The sequence below is a fragment of the Triplophysa rosa genome, linkage group LG2 (assembly GCF_024868665.1).
Source record: "Triplophysa rosa linkage group LG2, Trosa_1v2, whole genome shotgun sequence".
Lineage (NCBI taxonomy): Eukaryota > Metazoa > Chordata > Actinopteri > Cypriniformes > Nemacheilidae > Triplophysa > Triplophysa rosa.
Window position 1 is genome coordinate 15843269 of NC_079891.1, and position 17423 is coordinate 15860691.

Consider the following 17423-nt stretch of genomic DNA (forward strand, 5'->3'; position numbering starts at 1 on the left):
GAATTCCATGTAAGGGGACCCACCACGTCTGTAGAAAAACATAACACTTCATTATATGGGGTGTTATATATATATACTGTATATATATATATATACAGTATATATATTATTCATTATATTATATTGCATTTCTGTAAACAGATCCTCAGTTTTTTAACAGTTTTTTCTAACTGTTTTAAAATGTTGTTAATTGCATTTCACTGCTTGATTATGCTTGTTTATGTGCTTGCTTGTTTGTTTGTTTCTGTGTTTTTGTTGTACTAAGTGTTTTACACTTGCAGCACCATAGCAACACAACAAGTTGAAAACATGCTGGAAGTGTTTTTCCATGGCGTTCCCATTCCAGTTAAATATGGCCTGGGTTCGTGGACACCAACTTAGCGACTACATAGCAACGGGAACAGAAGCTCTGTCATTTCAGTTTGTCATGAATGGAATGCCTTTCAAGCTGTTGAATGCTGCTGCCTCATAAAAAAGGACCCTCGTTGTACATTAAACCTCTGTATATTATCATTCAGAATGGCTGTTCTCTACTTACCTCTTTCTTTACTTACGTGAACATTTCATCACAACTTGCATTAAGTCATTAATGAGCTTGTTGTTGTAATAGCCTTTTACAGTTTTCAGTTGTTTTTGGTCTTGTTTTTACTGTTTTTCGTCCTTTATCTCCAGCGTGGGAGGGCACTTATTTTGCCTTTCACCCTTTTGTTCATTAGTATTCTGTACTCACTCTTTGAAGACTTTTGAGATCTGTGCACTATAAATTTCTGTCGTCTTCTAAGTGAAAGTCTGTTTTGCTACAGTGACCAGTATTTTGTGGATCAGCAGCATTTTGCTCACAGCTGCTTTAGGGATCATATCAGGCGTGGCGGGAATGAATGTTTAATCGGTATCGGTTGGATCAGAACACATCATAACTGGGAACTGGGTGTCTAATCTTTTGTTAGTAGTGTTGTAATTGCTCTAAATTTCCCGGGGTGATGGATGGGATTTGGAAAGGGTTGTGGACTTTGATTCTCACAACACTCATTTTTGAAGGTAATGTGGAAGTTTCATTAATATGCATCTATTTGCATCTGCATCTATCTATTGTTTGGTAGTAGCTTTGGTTGTCGGCATAATTTACCAAAGGAATTATTATAAACACACTTTCTTTTTCATTGTAGAATCTAGAGGATTCCAGATCAGGAATGAAGAGCTGAGAAAGTGTGTACAGGTAAATGAAGACCAGGTCAGCGGTAGGTTAAGCCTGCAGGAGTGCAGAGCAGATTCCACACTTCAGGAATGGCACTGGAACCCTGTGACCCGCACCCTCAGCAACCCACAGACGGGAGGGTGTTTAACTGCACACCAGATCCAGGACCTAGAAATTGTTTGGTTACAAGCTTGCAGGTCCGGGGAACAGGATTATGAGGATCAGACCTGGAGTTGCTCTAAAAAGGGTCTCCTGACATTACACGGCAAGGGCCTGCACCTAAGTGCACTCCACGATTCCTCCAAGCTCTTCCTGTCCAAAAGTCGCGGAAAAGGCAACAAGTGGAAGACGTTGGCTAATCGAACAATATGCGAGGAGGCAGACGGGACACATGATGGCCAGAATGTGTTGCAAGAATCTCAGCAGACACTTCAGACTGGACCCAGAATCCTCACTAAAATTCGCTATTGGCATTGTAAGGGAGTTAGTAAAAAAGTTATTAATGAATTGATAGGTCTGTTTCTTGCATAATATCATTCCATCCTTGTGATTAATGGGATATAATACACATCTTCACTATAACATATGGAATTATTTAAAACATCACTGTTGTCACAGAAAACCATCCTCTGGGTCATGTCTCTTTCACACCTACATGTATATTTGACTTCTAATAATTAATACTGTATATTATCTGATACTACTCAGATATACTACTCAGTATATTATATAATACTGCTATTATTAGTGATGTTGTTTAATCTTTGTGTTTCTTTGCGTAAGCTGAGAGTATTGACATGACTGCCCCTAAGACCACTGAAGTAACACAGACTTCATTGCCTGAACCTCAAAGTAGCACAGAACATGAGGGACCTTCTATTAATGTATTTACTGCAGACTATGGTGAGTATAGAAAGGGTTCATTCGTTATTATTATAATTGTATAATTATAATTAAATTATTATTTTATTAGGTTACGGTGCTATTCAGTGCGGTAAAAAAACGACAAACAATTTTTACACTACTGCATGTTGATCCTAAAATAGTTTAATTGTAATTTGTCCACGTGAGGGCAGCAAAGGAGAGGAAACAAGTCGCAAGGCCAGTGAGGATGGAGCTTATACTCGTAAATTTGAACACGGATTGCCAAAATCTTTAAAATATATATACTTTAAACCGTGAAATAAAAAACAAGAGTTGATGATGTTCCATAAATAATAATGTGTTTATCAGGGATGGGCTGGAAAATGACAATGATGCTTTTGAGTTCCTTGGCCCTGTTACTTGGACTTGTTATCCTCATTCTGAACATCTATCAAAACAGGTAAGATACTGTTTATTTGGAAGTTATAACTCAAAAACATGATTCAGACTTCTGAACAGTGTAATAGAAAAATGTCAGCATTTTATTTCACATTTGTAATCGTACATAAATCAGTTTCTCAACAAAGAAAGTTCCTTCCTTGTGTCCAGGAGGAAGAGGACTGTTGTGGTGCTGAAATCTTACACTCCAACAGGAGAGGTCAGTCAACCAGGTTCTCCTGTACCTAGTGAGAGAGCCCCTCTAACCCAGCACCTCATGAAACCTGCCCAGTCACCTTCTTTCCAGAGAGGCGAGATCCTTGTGGAGTGGAAAGATGGAACAGTCACCCCACTGTTTGAAACATACCTAACTGACTAAGATCTGTACTTACATTTACAGTTGTTTTGTAGTAAGATCTTATGTGAAGGAAGGGTTTATTTCACATATCCAACATCTTACAAAATCCCAGACATCTGTTGGGACTGCTGCGCTTTTGAAAACAGAATACCTCCTTCTGCAGAAAAAAATGTTGAATTTTGAAAAGCTGAGGTTGGGCTGTGATCAAAGACAATATTCTGTGCCTTGCCAAAAAGATTAAAGGTAACATCAGTTCAAATACATTTTGAACTACTACCATATTAGTACTGTGATTCTGTTTGATAGATTTCTGTAATTTAAAGCCAGAATGCCTGAATATGTTTAAAACTAATGTCGATTTTTCTTCAACCGCACATGCCTAACAGCACTTATTTTTCTTTAAGGTGAATAGTGTTTACAATGGTAATTATTATAGAATTAGTGGAAAACATACCATTACACAGGTTGAAATCACATTTTACATTTCTAAATAAACTTTTTGTTGACTTACAAACTGTGTTTTAAACTTGTTTTCAATGTGCATCAGAGCACCACCTTAAATGTTTTGCCAGGTTTATAATTATCAAGCTAACTTTACCTGTTTCTGTTGACATATCGCTTTGTAAAGATCTGGTGTGAAGGACAGCAAAAATGGAAAACATGTCTGTGCAGGCGTGTTGGAAGGGTTGAAAGACTGTGACATGTTTAGAGTGGGAGAGGGACATAAATGAGTGGTTTACATGTAAGCATGAAAAATAATAGCTAGCAAAACTTGTCTACAAATCTAATTGGTGGATTACGCACGCTCATTCATTGAAAAATATGTGGCTTCACAATTTGTAGGCTAAACCTTACAGATGATAAGATGATTCTGACAAACCATAAAATAAAGCAATATTCTTTTGACTTCAATGCGCCATTAAGATTAAAAGTTCATACTTTCTTCTGCAAACTGAATTTGTAAGAATTAAAGGCCTTTTCACACAAGGACAGACCTTGCCTTAGAGACGGGACATATTTCAAAGGTTTCTCTCACATCTGCATTCCACAGTAATTTTGTGGCACTGTGGGGTTTTTTCTGCATGGTTTGTAAACTAATGGTTTCAAAAATGAAGTTTCACATGTGACCGTGAGAGTTGCATATTTACTTTTCTGAAAAACAAGTATGCAACATTCATATGCCCATTTTTCTTCTCGTGTCGTATGTGCTAGCTAAAATTCTTGTAAGGTAACAGCCATGACGATTAAGACATGTTTGAACCAATACTGTAGGGTGTGATCACTCTTTGAAAGCGATGTCTTTGAACAGGTGTGTATTCACAAGTTTGCCATGTTTCATTGCATAATGTTTGGTTTTATTTTGTTATTATTTTTATGATTATGTAAAATAGCATATGTTTGTGCCACCATACCTTGAATGTATCAGTATATATCTGAATGTACTGTATCTGTATCACTTTGAAATGCTACATATGCATTTCAAAAACATTTTTTTGTCACTGATATATAACTGTATAACTGAATTTGTAACTACATCAATTGCCTGTAATTGGCTTTGTACAGAACAGATGATGTGCTCTCCCATAGGATGTTCATCCAGATAATAGAGGATGTCCCCACCCAAAATAATATGACAAAGTCTCTATATCTGCTTCTTTGGCCCTGTTTCTATTGGCTATGTGTTCATATCTCCAATCACCATCTATTCTCGTCTCCCATAGGCATACAGTTGTGCAGTTTAGTTGTAATGGTCCTGTGCAGCATCTACACTTGCTTCTAAAAATCCACAAGGAAGCTAAAGAAACTAGGAAGGATCTGATAATTTAAATAATTCCTGAGGTAATATCTGCTTAATGAGAGTAAATGGACATCCCTAAACAAAAAACTAGAAACTAGGCCTATTTGTGTAAGAGAATGAGCTTTCTCTTTCTTGAATGCAACAGGTCACTAATACACTGCAGGTTAGGTTTGATCCATGTTTTTTTAGATTCCAACAAACATGGCTTTTTAACAGGAACTTTGAAAAACTAGGTGATTCTTTGAATATAAGCACAAAAGGTCATGAATAAAAGACAGACTGTGTTGTGCAATGCATTGTCATGATTTCAAAGTTAAGGCCACAGTTGAGGAACTGAAAAGCCAATGTAAAACAATGATAGTCACATCAAATCTATGTCGACAAAAAAAGTCTTGCAAAGGTATTTGCATAATCTTTCAGTATTCGTTACAAATAATTTATATTTTGTAGGTGGAAAAGAGAGACAGAACGTATCATAACATTGTAGACATTGTAACATTGTTTTCCTCCTTTGTTTTGTTTTTTCATTCATTTCAAGACTTAAAGTCACAACAATGCAACTGGTCATTTTAATTTCACCAGAGTCCTGAAACAGGTTCAATGCATCAATACATCAATTTAAAATTTCAAAATTTTATTGATTTATAATTTATGTACGGGAAAAGAAGATATTTTTGTAAGAAAAGGCGTTACTAATCTACATGGAAATATTTTTTCTATTGTCCAAATCTGTTGGTTGTTTAGCTTTAATGGCTTGTAAAGTTTAGTCATGTTTACAATGATCCTGAAGAAGTTGCAATAACAGATTGTTAAATAATTGAAGAATTATTTGCAATGTTCTCCTTTTTTAAGGAATTCATGGTTTAATAAACAAGGGGGAAATCTAAAGAATGTCTGTTAAAAGTAAAATATCAGTGATAAAAGTCAGGTACGGATTTTACTGTCTGACAGCAAACTTCTGAAAGGATGTCAGCGGTGTGGATTGCACACGTGGGCAACATATGGTTTGGCAACATCTTAAAGCTGTCTGGCTTCTGTGATGTCTTACAGCTCCCAGCAAGAGCATCAGAGACTCTTTAAAAAGCACGTCTCCAGGCACATTTGGTACATCAAAACAGGAAGCAACGTAGGTTTGTAAACTTGGGAATGTGCTTTACTGAGGTTTTGTGAACCTCAACGAGTGAAAGTATGACCTGAGTGTTTTGTCCGTGTTTGCTTGAAAATATTAAAGTGGCTCTAAAGCATGAAAAGTTTGGCTAAGGTAAAATACAAGCCATCTCCAGTCATAAATCCAAGAACTACACATTATATATTTCTTCACTTAAAGATGCAATAACACAGTGTTCTTTTGAAGAATAACATAAAAGCTATATATCAAAATCGCGTGATGTCAAGGACAGTATTTACAGCTACACCCATGAGGTTTTTGAGAAGATTTTCAGGTGTGGTCTCTGACAGGTTTCTGCAGAGACCAAAACAAGAGAGGAGCCCTAGAGGGCCTTATTAAATCCATTTACATTCTTACCGGAATGCTAAGCTACTCAACCTCTCACATTGCCAATCAGTGCTTACACGTGTAGCGTAAAAATATTCCAGGAATTCACAAATTTACAGTGAAAAGTGACACAATTACAATAATAGACTGCAAGTGGGATGTAAAATAACATGAAAAACATGTCCTTTTACTTTAAAAAAATATATATTTTATGTTTTTTCTGTTGCCCCATCTGCCTGAATATTGCTGTTTTATTTACCATATTTTTTTACAGTCTAGAAATTTCTTCAGAAGATTCCACCAAACCAGACCCCAAACACATTTGGTCTGATATGAAGATTTCAGACTTTGCCACTCAAATCCTGTAAACAGGAAACTGAAGTGGATAGAGGGCACTCACTGCAATTACTCTGTTGATTCCTGCTTATATAAGAACCCCACACCCATAGACAATACTCTGTTATCAAACAAAATGTTCATTATACAGTTCAAATTGTGCAAAAGCCCTGAAATAACTTCAGATTTCACACCTCATTAATAGTGGCATGCTTCATTTTAATGGGCCAATACCTAAGATGAAACACATGGGTGTTTTATGCAGGTGTGTGGGCCAAAAACCATCTTTGGGTTAAATAAAGGGTAACCTAGACTCTACATAGGACACAGGGTTAGTTGTTTAACTTTTTCCATGGCAAAAGTGGGAATTAGAACAGAAATTACTGTGTGGAAGTGGTTCTCACTGAGAAGAAAACAGGTTTTGAAAGTGCCATAGGTACAGAGAAGCAGCTTGTGGTAACCTACTGCAAAGAGAGAAGGAGGCAATTGCCACAAGAGTCATATTTACAGAAAAGAAAGGGCATTGTAATGGTGTGTAATACGAGCAAGGTGAGAAGATTTTCAGATATATCTGGAATGGAGTGGCAGACTTAGATGAAGGGGATTTGAAATGCACGTCCATGGATTAATTAAAAAAGCGCTGAATAAAAATAACAAATCATGCATCATTTTTTCTCCAGTCCTCATCCACAGACAGGATTTGTTTTGTAAATATGAGTTATAAATGTAACTGCAATATCACCAACATTGTATGACTGTTTGTTGTCTCATAGTTTTGAGAGAAATCTGTTATAATAGTTACAAATGAGTTCTTTAAAAGGACTGACGTGTTCTTGTTTGGTCGAGATATTTGCAATACTCAGTAAATGCTTGTCTGCCATGTTTTGAATGTGTAGAGTATTATATTTTACCATGCACACACCCAGATTCTCTTCAGGTATAGCTGTAATACGCTTGAACCTGTACCTGAGAGTAAGGGTTCATGTTCTCAGAGCAGTCCACACCTGTTGTTTCATAAGGCCTTGTGAAAGCGGTTTCCATTTGTTTTGTGCAGATTTTGACAGTCGCTTTGGCATACGTTGAGTTTCATGACAAAGAAAATAGATTTGAACTTCCATTGCCCATAGGGGTGCATGAATGGGCACGTCCTTAAGATTAGTTTGAATCAAACATCACAAAAACACATCAAATTGTTAACAAATCTAAAAAAAAAAAAACAATTTATTAGGAAAACAATCCATTGCATTAGAACATTCATATCACAGGCACAACATTACAATGATTCAGAAACAGATGATACTATTTATAGACTGTAACAACATCACTATCTGCAGTATGGTTTTCTGAAATGCATGTTAAGTGGTCATTCCCAAAAAGCAAAGTGAAAAACTGCATAAATGAAAACGGGAGTACAAAATATTTACAAAGAACTGCTCACCTTTCCATGAACATAAAAACATTTTTATCATAGTGGAAAATGTATATAAAAGCATAAAATACTGTAAATATCAATATATGCTACACAACGATTTTACTAACTTTTCAAAACAGTGAATTAATATAATTCGTGTTGCAGACGAAAGACCTTTTTCCCTTAATGGAGGAATCTGGAGGATGTGTGAAGAAACAGATAAAACAAGAAAACAGCGAAAGTCAGATTCAACAACTGAAAAAGATTTCAAATCTAGAGACTTGCAGTGTTTTCGGAAGTTCTTGTGACAGGATGCATGACAATCAGAATTTCCTTTGTTAAAGAAAAGGAAAGTCTTCTGTGGAAGGATATTGAAACCTTAAGCACAATGAGCGTGTGAAGAGGGTTGATAGAGATCACGCCAATCCATCCTTGCTGGTGACATCATTAAGCTTGATGTTCTCATCCGTACCTCTCATCTTCCTGTCTCGAACTTCTCCCTCCATGTGCCATCCCACCATTAGCTGGTACACAATCACGCCAATGATGGATCCCAGGAAAGGGGCAAAGATTGGCACCAAAAACCAACAATCCCCGGCACTATTGCAAACCAGAAGAAAAATTCTTAAGTTAGGGCATTAAAATTGCTGCAAAATGGTTCATGATGTAACCAATTCGTTTAAGTTATTGGAGTTAAATATGCACTTACGTGAAAACTTCAGTACCCCATCCAGCCATGGCGGTGAAAATACGAGGTCCTAGATCTCTGGCTGGATTCACGGCATAACCAGAATTGAAACCCATGGAGAGGCCAATGACAAGGACGCTAAATCCAACAGTGAAAGCCTCGAGACCTTGAGGGATCGGGTTGTTGAACGGATCAACAATGGCCAGGATGCAGACAATCAGAGCCGCTGTGCCTATCATCTGAGAAGATGATAATAATATCATTAATACTATAATAATAATAGTATAATAAATGAATACTATATTTATATAATTGTAATATCTGGTTTTCTGTAGCCTATTCAATGATTTATGTTCAATATGGCACTCCTGCTCAGTGAATAAAAAATGCAATTCATAATGTTATCATTCAAAGCTATACAAAATCAATGAATAGGATCATATTCCCCTTTAGAGAATGTGTTTTATGGATTAATAAACAGAAATTAATAAGCATCAAGATGATTGCATCAATACTGACCTGGTCAGTAAAACCATTTAAGAGGGTGAGATGCTTGCTGGGGTAAGTAGCAAAAATCCCAGCAGTGGATCTATTCCCAGTTACAAGCAACTCATTTGTTTCTCCAGCATAATCATACATGGCATCTAAAACACACAAAAAAGAGTGTCAACAAAAGATAGGATAGGAATATCTTTTTTATATAAAGAACATTTCTGCTAAATAGCATTACCGTGGTATTCAGCAAAGATAATCGCAGCACCCAGGAATGATCCCAATGTTTGGAAGAAGAAATAAACTGGGAACTTTCTCCATTTTTCTCTTCCCAAGAGGCAGAGAGCAAATGTAACAGCTGGATTTAAATGACCCCCTGAAGACAGAAATAAACAAAATCATCCACAAAGAATCTTTTATGAAACGCACATTCTGATTTCATACCCATGCACAATAATGGCTTAGGATGCAATTTTAGAAGAGTTTGCCTACCTGACACCTGGCCGCAGATCAAGATTCCAAGGGTAGCAGCAAACCCAAAAGCGAGATTAACAGTGAGAAAGAGACCATGAGATCCTTCACTTAGTATGACCTGGGCAACAGCACCACAACCAAACATCTGTAAAGTTTGTGAAAAGAAGGTGTTAATTATTGTTATTATATTGTGAAAAAACCCACACCGTGTTTAGTCTAACTGGTTCAAGTGTGTTTAGAAAGAACCGTTCTTCATTGTTTCAAGAATAACATTTGTTTAAGCATGATTTGAAAAGAAAATTGAGTGTTTTTTATGGCACAGAAACACTGCAGAGAAGTCATTTCTGACATGAGAAACTACCAAGGTGCAGTTCAGACTTGCGGCTAAAGTTTTCAGTTTAAAGGTCACGTCGGCACCTGAACCTAAATATTTGTGGCATTATACAATACTGTACAGCTTCACCAAATCCTTTAATTACCAGGAAGAATTAAAGAGATTTTGTGACACTTAATCCCAGCAAAAAAATCACATTTCACATAACTCACAATTTATCACCTGAATATCACCCTGTAGTCAGTTTGCATTAAAAGAAATTTCATTTATTTTTAATAACGACAACTACTTATGATTACGTTACCTAGTGTCTGTCACTGTGCGCTATTACTGTATATAACCAAATACCTTTTGTTCCGGTTCCTGGTCGGGGAAGTAAGTCAATAGGCTATCAGCACACTGACCTTAACAGTCAAAGACTGTGTGTTCAAGGGAGCTCTTTGTGGTTTCTTTCTGAGGTACATTGAATGCCTTTATACTACTTAGCAAACATCACACCTGTTGAGTGTACCAGTTAGTGCATGACTCTGTATTCAAGTATTATCTCTCATACAACTAAAACCACACACCTCGAAACCAAACTATGAGAGTGCTTCTTGAAAAGAAATGTTTTACTTAAGTGCTTGTAAAATCACATAGAGCATTTTGGAGAAGGGGTTTGGTGTCAGTGTGGTCTTTAATGAGAGTCATGTTTCGTGGCACTCTTTCGACTGTCTGGAACACACCCTTAACATGTTACAATCCAGTTCTTTCTTCTTTACTGTTTCATGTGTGTAACGTGTTTATTAGATAAGCGTTTCCATAAAGGAATTAACTGTACAGTACAATATTACAGCAAGTTCACTATTAATGATGCATGCTTTTTCTAGTTCAGTATTCAGTTGGATTCAAGTCTAAATGCTCTGTGTCCATATTGTATCTCCACCATAATAAAAATTTAATTGCAAAATGAATATATATACAGTAATTTACGTACCTTATGCATATGCAAACTTTAAAGCATCAGTAAATTTAAGTTATTTTGTTTAACTTAATAAGTTATTATGTGATCAATTTAAACAAAAACCTTCATTTATGTCTCTTAAAGCTACAACACAACCCTGAGCAAACTTGACCTCAGCTTTGATGTTGACTGAAAGATCACAGAAGAGTAATTCATGATTAGGGAAAAATACGCACCACCAGGATGAGAGTTCCCAAGCATTCTGCCAATCCCTGGCGCAGCAGCTTGTTGCGGATCTGCACAGTCTGCGCAACCTTAACCAGCATGGCCTTCTGCCTTCCCATTTTTTGGCACTGATGTCTTTTCTTGACTGTGTGCAAAAACCTGTATGTCCCTCAAAGTATGTTCATTTGAAGGCCAGTCTTCTCCTCTTATAGACATGAAAGTACTGAAAGGACCAACCCTTCATGCTCAAGCCTGCCCACTCACACACGTCTCCATCTCACGTAAACAGAAACACACACACATATGTGCGCGCACACACACATACACACCTATGCGCCACATTAGCTCTTTTGAACCCTCCCTGTATTATTCACGCAACCACACACACACACACAACCACGCACACACTCACTCCTCTTTCTTCATGCTGCATTCCTGTGCTGTTCTTCTCTTTTACAAAACAGGTTCCTCAATTTTCTACCCTTCTCTCACATTGTATTTTGTACATTGTATTTTTGCAAACCTCTGAAACTTCATCACCCAATAATAAACCATTTATATAAAACATGGGGTGTGAAATTGCAGAAGAAGATTAGGCTTATCTTTTTAGGCCTAATGGTATGAGAAGAGTTTCGTTTCAAGTTCACATTAAGCATGACTAAGGATCAGGAAAGGGTTTGGTCAATGGCTTAAGTGTATATGATTCACAACAAATAAGTAAAAAAAGTATGCTGATTAAGCCTTAAATTAAACGTAATATACACATCATCTAATTGTTCTCGTTCAATAATAACTATAATTCTACATCCATAAATGTGGTACAAAATAATTAATACTGCAGAATAGCAGAACACTTTTTTGACCACTTCTGGATTTCCAACTTGATATATGCACAAATGATGTGTATATGTGCATAAAAAATGCACATATGTCTATTTCGCTTTTAGTACACGTCTATTGAAAAAACGTGACTGTATTATTATTTTACTCTGATTTAGATTTGTCCACCACCTCAGTGTTAAAAACAGTATAGCATCAAGGGGTAAAAACTCTAACCCTAACCCATATCTCAGTCTCTCCAATTCAGTAAAATCACCGATGTACTGTATATAAAAAAATGTTAAGAGTTATTATTGCTATTATTGCTTTGCAGAGTTATTATTGCTTTTCATACTGTTATGCTTCTAAACTGCTGGCAACGTTTTGAAACCATAGCTCACTTTCTCAAAACCTTGAGCACAAAAAATCTTTCATATTATACACACAGTCAGCTAATACTAAAATGGAAAACACAGACAAAACTCCAAATTTTTTGTCTTATGGAATTTTACCCCATTAGAAGTCACTTTGTGTTCAGTTTGTGTTAAATTGATAAATGGGGCAACACAAGGTTGAGTTTGTAACACAGCAGAGTGCAGACCAATTCCATTGCCTATTAAGTTTTGCTCTTTCTCATAATCTTCCTCTCCATCCATCATCTCTCTTCGACCTCTGAGATTGTTTTCGTTCATTGTTGGAATAAACATTGAATACACCACATGAACGTGTTTATATTGTGTAGTGTACAATTGGTTTCAGTATTTGTGTAATCAGTGATATCTGTTGTACAAGTTGTGTTTAACTTTTGCTACCTGTATTTAAGTGTTTCACTGTGTGAAATTTGTTTTAGTAAACGAGAATGTGTTTCCAAATTCCAATTTGAGAATGTGCTTCCAAATTACAAAACATAGAGTTTCCCAGATGCATTGTTAGCCATCTACGGTCTTAACTTCCCTCATTAATAGTCAGTGTTGGGTGTAACTAGTTACTAAGTAATTAGTTACTGTAATTTAATTACTTTTCTCTTGAAAAAGTAAAGTAAGGGATTACTCTTATTTTTTTCTGTAATTTAATTACAGTTACTTTTGATGTAATTAAACTAAATACTTTGTGTAATATATGTGTGTGCAATAGTGGAATTGACATCAAAATTCAAAGTCTAACTTTAAAATCTGTGCTTTAATATATAATTCTCACATTTGTAATACTTTGGTCAGTTAATAAGAGTACTTTATGTAGTTTAATATTATTTATTTGAATGAATTAAAAGAGCCTTTCATGCCTATCCTTGAATCACTTAACTAATCAAGGTTGATATAGGATATAGAAAGTAATTAGTAATAAGTAACTAAATACTTTTTGGAGAGAGTAATTTGTACAGTAATCTAATTACACTATTGAATATGTAATTAGTAACTAGTAACTAGTAATTAATTACTTTTTGAGAGTAATTTACCCAACACTGTTAATAGTTCACAATTCTGCATTTCCTGAAACTATAGTTCCAATTAACACTGGCCAATTGCATGGCAAACTTGTTTATTTGTGTGGCCAGGACCATGCAAAAGCAATGTCACCGGACACAGGATGAAAAGTCAAAAAGGGGTCTTTTATTCCAGACTACACTTTAATCTGTGCAGCGTTAATTTTGGTACAATTTGGGAATTAGAGAGAGGGCGTTGATACAACAATCGAATAATGTATGGCTAACATAGACAACGGTAGCAGCCTGCTGGAAAATAAACAAACACAAGAGTGTCAAAACAAAACAAATTAAGGTGCTGCAATTCCATAAGAAATACATGAAAGTAAAATCTTCACAACATATTAAACTCTTCAGAATGGCCAATATATTACGCACATGTTAAACATGAATTCCCCATTTAACTAATAATTGCTTCAGTAACACTATACACAAACATTTTACACAACCATATGTAACAATGTTCGTATAAAAGGAGGAAGGAGGCCGGAACCGGCAAACATTAAATAAACTTTTTAATACAATAAACTGTCATGGCTCTGCTTCATTTAGTCATGTTTTTCTTGGTCCTGTAGCAGAGTCATGACAAAGCCTTTGGTTATGTGTGGAGAGAAACATATTATTGTCCTTTTGACAATAATATACGTTCTCTCCAGTGTCTCGTCTCTGTTCCCGCCATCTCGTTTCCTTGTTATCCTTCCCTGAGTGTTTCATTACCCACACCTGGGGCCCGTTTCAGAATGCAGGGTAAGTGCAAACTCAGAGTAAGTTAACCCCGGAAAACGGGATACTCAAGGTTTTCCGTTTCAGAACGCAAGGTATGTCAAACCCGCGACCGCGGGGTAACTCAAGCCTGTTTCAGAAATCGAGGTATCTTATACTCAGAGTGAGTAACTATAGTAATCTACTCTGTGAACCTAACCTGGTCGGGAGCAGGTTTTATTCCACAAACCCAGGGTTTGTTACAATCTCCGCCTCCTTTTTGAAGCGCGAGTAGTGTTGAAATTGCCTACGCCATTTGTTTATTCATTCGTTTTCCTTAATCGCGCACGATTTCGTCACACAGACATTAAAATGGCATGTCCGTTTATTCAGGAACCTGTAGATGAGGAAGCTGCATTAATTCAGAGAGAGTTAAATTTACGTCGGGAGAGAATGGTGAGGCCCCGTTTGGATGTTTTATCATTTCCGGAGGATTTTTTATTTGAGCGATATCGTTTTTCTTTACAATCCATTACATATATCCACACTCTGCTTCATCCTTACATCACAAACCTCACTCGTCGGGGCCGTGCTCTAACATCTGAGCAAATTCTTTGTATGGCCTTACGTTTCTTTGCTAATGGTAGCTTTCTATATAACACCGGGGATGCAGAACACGTTAGCAAGGCAACAGTATGCAGAGCGGTAAGAAAAGTGTGCCTCGCTCTCAAGCAGTTTTTGCAAGTTTTTGTTAAGTTTCCTGGCCATAAACCTGTGAGAGCAGTCAAAGAGGAGTTTCACAGGATTGCAGGTGAATGGTGTACATCTTTCTAAATTAGGCTGATCAAATAAATGTTGTTCTGCTAAGAACATCTTGCTGCCACCTCTGGAAGTAAGCTAATAATTAAAATGCCCTTTAGGATTTCCCAATGTAATTGGGTGCATTGATGGCACCCATATTCCCATCATCGCTCCTTCCCAAAATGAGGCCGATTATGTCAATCGGAAGTCCATCCACAGCATTAATGTGCAGGTACACTGACATGGCCTAATGTTTCATAATGTCGAAGACTGTGTCCAAGTACAGTAACTCTAATGTCTTTGTTTGTCACTGTAAAGATCATATGTGATGCTGCACACATAATTACAAATGTGGAGGCTAAGTGGCCCGGCTCGGTTCATGACTCACGGATATATCGTGAGTCATCTCTGAGCAACAGAATGGGCCAAGGTAAGTAAATGTATGCACTGAACACATGGTCATGTCTGTCTGTCTCTCTGTGGAAAAGCACTAAACCAATGTGACCTTACAGGAGAGATCGATGGCCTGCTGCTGGGTGATAGGGGTTACCCGTGCCAACCTACACTCATAACCCCTTACCCAGAACCTGAGCCAGGCCCCCAGCAGCACTTCAATGTGGCACACAACAGGACAAGATCCCGGGTGGAGATGACCATAGGCCTGTTGAAATCACGTTTCCAGTGCCTACGCCACCTCAGGGTGACCCCTGAAAGGGCTTGTGACATTATTGTGGCATGTGTTGTTCTTCATAATATTGCCATTATTAGAGGGGAGCAACACCCTGCCCTACAAATTCAAGACCCTGAGGAAGACCTCATACACCATGGGGATTTCCAGGATGGAAGGGTGGTCAGAGACCTCATATGCCGCAATGTCTTTGGACACTAATGAACCACACCAACACAGGACTGTTAAATAAACTCAATTTAATCACATGTCATTTTGTCTTCTTTCTGTCCTACAAATACAAAAGCAACAGTTATGTTTCCTATAAGGTTGTAAGACTGTTCCATTACTTTGTACACCCACCTCTAGTTTGTGCCTAAGGAGCTCAATTTCCAAATCTGTTTTTAGGATCTGACGGTCCAAGTACACAAGTTCCTTATCTGTCTTTTGTAATTGTTTTATGAGATGAAGCTTATATAGCTCCTTAACTGGCAACTGAAAAACACAAGACTGAGGTTATATGTTGGAGTTCTAAAAAAGTCTGCAGATTCAAACAATGGCATTTACTGAACATTACTGAACTGAGTTTATCTGTGTGTCAGAATTTGATGGACCCTCCTCCTGTTCTGCCATGCTCTGTTCAAAAAAAGAGAAACATGTCAGTTTGAGCATACATACCAACTAGCACTCTAAAGGTCTACACACTCAGTGTGTGATTTGGAGATACATCAAATGAACATTACCTCTGTAGGCCTCTCTGTGTCAGCAGACAAGGTTTCTTCATCCCCTTCATCCTGTGAAGATGAACATTTTGTGTAGTATTCACTTTTTAAGAATGCCCTTAAATTATGCTGCATTGGGTAGGCCACTTACAACTGACTGGGGTTCTGTTGTGATAAGAGGTTCCACAAGGTTAACATTACCATCAGAATCTGCTGGGACAAAGAAAAAGGCCAAAGTGAAATCAATTTAACTATCAGAAAGAGCCTGTACAAACCAAGATAGGTAGACCTCTTACATATTATATAAGCACTTGTATCCTGGGGAGTGACAGGTTCTGATGAACTCCCTCCTGGAATTCCCTCAGCCACTGGTCGCCCAGTGTTAAGGCTCAAGGCCATCTCCTCTGCATCCGTCAGAGGTGGTGGTGCAGGTCCTCCTCCGGTTTTACGTGCCTCTGCCCTCTTTCTATTGGCTGAGTAGACACGAAATAGTCAATTTATTGTCATTACCCTAATTAAGACATGCAGAGAGGATTTTCTCTGGTAGGCCATTGCAACTGATGATGACTTTCATTGGTTGTGGTTTCTAAGACTATCAAATCCAGCAGTGCATAGCTGTTTCACAGACAGGATTTAGAAAAACCAGCCATGATTTTCTTGGGGGAGCAGGTGCAAGCATGGCCAGTTTTCTGTCTTCTACAGCCATAGCGCTCGGTTCTCCTCATAACATTCAAGGCCAGTTTAATTAATATATCAAACATTTCCCAGTCAGGCATGCAACAAGCAAGAGCATTTTATTTCTTTAAACTCACCTGACTGAATGATGTTTTTATATTTCATTTTCAGCTGCTGCCATGTTCTTTTTATTGCAGAAGGATTGCACCTACATGAAAAAAAACATAGGTGTGTGTGTGTGTATATATATATAGATGAGCTAGATATAATTCACATTTTGACGGTTTCAACAAAATGAATATAAAAGTGATTGACAATAAAACTTACGCATTAACACGTAAAGCAATTTTCCCCCACGCAGACTCTCTTTCTTTTGCTGCTGCGGCTGTGTTGCTCTTCTTTCGAAAAATGTGCTCATATTCGCTGTACGCTTGTAACAGTACCTCCAATTCGACTGGCGAGAAATAAACAGAGCGCTTTTTGTCATGTGCCGTTGCCATGGT

The 17423-nt window shown here is 37.4% G+C and overlaps 3 protein-coding genes across 3 annotated transcripts; 2 read left to right on the plus strand and 1 right to left on the minus strand.

Annotated features, from left to right (window-relative positions):
- The first annotated feature begins 551 nt into the window (after nucleotides 1–551).
- si:dkey-245n4.2 (uncharacterized) lies at nucleotides 552–4897 on the plus strand. The gene is made up of 5 exons (XM_057357431.1): nucleotides 552–1038; nucleotides 1167–1670; nucleotides 1979–2098; nucleotides 2429–2519; nucleotides 2669–4897. Exons 1-5 carry the CDS (start codon nucleotides 981–983, stop codon nucleotides 2874–2876), a joined length of 981 nt encoding a protein of 326 aa, XP_057213414.1. The 5' UTR covers nucleotides 552–980; the 3' UTR covers nucleotides 2877–4897.
- A 2777-nt stretch (nucleotides 4898–7674) lies between these two features.
- aqp3a (aquaporin 3a) lies at nucleotides 7675–11263 on the minus strand. Its single transcript, XM_057357445.1, has 6 exons — nucleotides 11063–11263; nucleotides 9568–9694; nucleotides 9314–9451; nucleotides 9103–9227; nucleotides 8605–8822; nucleotides 7675–8495 (listed from the first exon to the last, which is right to left on the minus strand). The coding sequence occupies exons 1-6, from the start codon at nucleotides 11168–11170 to the stop codon at nucleotides 8312–8314; spliced, it is 900 nt and encodes a 299-aa protein (XP_057213428.1). The 5' UTR covers nucleotides 11171–11263; the 3' UTR covers nucleotides 7675–8311.
- A 3702-nt stretch (nucleotides 11264–14965) lies between these two features.
- On the plus strand, nucleotides 14966–15758 carry LOC130563691 (putative nuclease HARBI1; the record flags this gene model as incomplete). The annotated part of the gene is made up of 3 exons (XM_057349422.1): nucleotides 14966–15088; nucleotides 15175–15286; nucleotides 15369–15758. Coding segments are annotated over 3 exons (612 nt in total), but the record flags the coding sequence as incomplete, so codon positions are not given.
- Between the last annotated feature and the right edge of the window lie 1665 nt (nucleotides 15759–17423).

Coding starts and splice junctions, on each gene's coding strand:
- si:dkey-245n4.2 (XM_057357431.1), top strand. CDS start 981: ATGGATGGGATTTGGAAAGGGTTGTGGACTTTGATTCTCACAACACTC. Junction 1,039..1,166: donor CACAACACTCATTTTTGAAG/GTAATGTGGAAG, acceptor TTTTCATTGTAG/AATCTAGAGGATTCCAGATC. Junction 2,099..2,428: donor TGTATTTACTGCAGACTATG/GTGAGTATAGAA, acceptor TGTGTTTATCAG/GGATGGGCTGGAAAATGACA.
- aqp3a (XM_057357445.1), bottom strand. CDS start 11,170: ATGGGAAGGCAGAAGGCCATGCTGGTTAAGGTTGCGCAGACTGTGCAG. Junction 9,695..11,062: donor TGGGAACTCTCATCCTGGTG/GTGCGTATTTTT, acceptor CAAACTTTACAG/ATGTTTGGTTGTGGTGCTGT. Junction 9,452..9,567: donor GATCTGCGGCCAGGTGTCAG/GTAGGCAAACTC, acceptor TTCTGTCTTCAG/GGGGTCATTTAAATCCAGCT.